This window comes from Otolemur garnettii, unplaced genomic scaffold (genome assembly GCF_000181295.1).
Source record: "Otolemur garnettii isolate 467f Iridium unplaced genomic scaffold, OtoGar3 scaffold00674, whole genome shotgun sequence".
In the NCBI taxonomy this organism is placed as follows: domain Eukaryota; kingdom Metazoa; phylum Chordata; class Mammalia; order Primates; family Galagidae; genus Otolemur; species Otolemur garnettii.
In genome coordinates this window covers 1829-4007 of record NW_003853069.1, presented here as the reverse complement: position 1 = coordinate 4007, position 2179 = coordinate 1829, and the positions used below count along the sequence as shown (strand labels likewise).

Below are 2179 nucleotides of genomic sequence, written 5' to 3'. Positions count from 1 at the left end.
CTGGAGTGCAGTACCATCATCATAGCTCACTACAACCTCAAACTCCTGGGCTCAAGTGATCCCCATGCCTCAGCGTTCTGAGTAGCTGGGACTGCAGGTGCCCCACCACACCCAGCTAGTTTTTCTATTTTTAGTAGAGAGGAGGTCTTGCTCTTGCTCAAGCTGTTCTGAAACTTCTGAGCTAAAGGGACCTTTTGACCCTCTCACCCTTCCCCAGATCCTGCTCAGACATCCGCTGATCCCTCCCACTTGCTCAAAGAAACACTTGTGGTTAATGAATCTCAGAAAAGAGATGTGAAAGTTAGAAGTAAAAGTGACAGACGATAAAAAATGGGGGCAGGGAGGTCCCAGCTAAGGAGACCCCACTGCTACCACCACTAAAATTGGGAGTGAGGAGCAGCAGGCTGACCTGAGCCTATCCCTGACAACCCTACAAAAATACTCTGCACAAATTTTCAAAAACATCCTTGTCTTCTGTGTCACCTGCTGAGAGAGTTCATATCCTGGTCACCTCTGAAACCTGGGGGTGGGTTGTAAACAGGGTGGAGTCTAAGGGAAAGAAAATGAGGCCCCAGCATGCCTGGGTCCACATCCGGGTGCCCAGAGATGTCGCCACCACTGCTGCTGCTGTTGCTGCTTCTGCTGACGCTGCTGGATGTGGAGCCCAATGGAGCCACACTGATTCGGTATGGTGATGCCATCTACCACCCCCAACCTGGGACGCGTTATCCACCTCTTGCCCTTTAAGTCTGGGGCTCCCAAACTGGGCACCCATGATCTGTGACTCCTTTTACTTGGGTTCCAAGATCTCTAAATTGGGCTGTCACTCCTGTGGGCTCCACTCCAGCATGTCTAAAGCCAGAGCCCTTTCAACTCCAAGATCCTCCAATGCCCAGACACTTACTTGTGGTCCTTTTCTCTTCCTCTCAGGACATGTTTTTGGGAGGCTCCTGAAGATCCCTCTCTGAGCTCTGATGACCTAGTACTGGGATCTCTAAACAAGTGATCCCCCCCCATCTTGGAGACCCAGATCCATGACATTTAAACTAAGACTCCCCGGATTCATATAATCCAAACTGTTTAGGCCTCAAGAAGTGAAGCTTCAAGCCAGGCATGGTAGCACACTTCTATAATCCTAGCACTCTGGGAGGCCGAGGCAGGTGGATTGCTTGAGCTCAAGAGTTCAAGACCAGCCTGATCAAGAGTGAGCCCCAGCTCGGTGCCTGTGGCTCAAGCGGCTAAGGCGCCAGCCACATACACCTGAGCTGGCGGGTTCTAATCCAGCCCGGGCCGCCAAACAACAATGACGGCTGCAACCAAAAAATAGCCGGGCGTTGTGGCGAGTCCCAGCTACTTGGGAGGTGGAGGCAGGAGACTCACTTGAGCCTAGGAGTTGGAGGTTGTGTGATGCCATGGCACTCTACCCAGGGGGACAGCTTGAGGCTCTGTCTCAAAAAAAAAGTGAGCCCCCTTCTCTACTAAAAATAGAAAAACTAGCCAGGTGTTGTGCTGGGCACCTGTTCTCCCAGATACTTGGGAGGCTGAGACAGGAGGAACGCTTAAGCCTCAGAGTTTGAGGTTGCTGTGAACTATGACACCATGGCAATCTACCCAGGGCAACAAAGTAAGACACCCCACTTTTACTCCCCCAGTCTCTCCCTTCCTCTCCTCTCTCTCCTTCACCTACTAGAACTCTCCATGGGGGGAGGGGTGTAGTCTTCCAGGAAGTGTTTTCCCCACTTCACATTCTTATGCCTGTCAAAGACTGAGTCATGGGGGAGGAGGCAAAGGTGTGAGTGAGGGGGCAGCACTCTAAGGAGTGACTAAAGGCAGGTACAAAAATATTACTGCACATGATGTTTATTAGCCTGGCTTTTTAATTTACTAAATCATGGACATTTTCCAAGTTAATGCAAACAGCAGTGAGTCTCAGACCCTTGTCTCAAGGCCAACAGTATCAGCATGACCTGAGACCTTGCTAGAAATGCAAATTCCTAGGCCCCATCCCAGACCTATTTACTTATTTATTTTATTTTATTTATATATATATATTTTTTGAGACAGAGCCTCAAGCTGTCCCCCTGGGTAGAGTGCCGTGACATTACAGCTCACAGCAACCTCCAACTCCTGGGCTCAAGCGAGTCTCCTGCCTCCACCTCCCAAGTAGCTGGGACCATAG

The 2179-nt window shown here is 50.4% G+C and overlaps 1 protein-coding gene across 1 annotated transcript in view; it reads left to right on the top strand.

Annotated features, from left to right (window-relative positions):
- Window positions 1-576: 576 nt before the first annotated feature.
- The window catches only part of LOC100945243 (napsin-A-like), a gene marked incomplete at its 3' end in the record, with an annotated part of 3375 nt that continues 1772 nt past the window's right edge, over window positions 577-2179 (top strand). The window contains exons 1-2 of the mRNA XM_003803777.2: window positions 577-686; window positions 931-982. Of these exons, the coding sequence (XP_003803825.2) occupies window positions 577-686; window positions 931-982 (162 nt within the window). The remainder of the gene's footprint in view (window positions 687-930; window positions 983-2179) is intronic.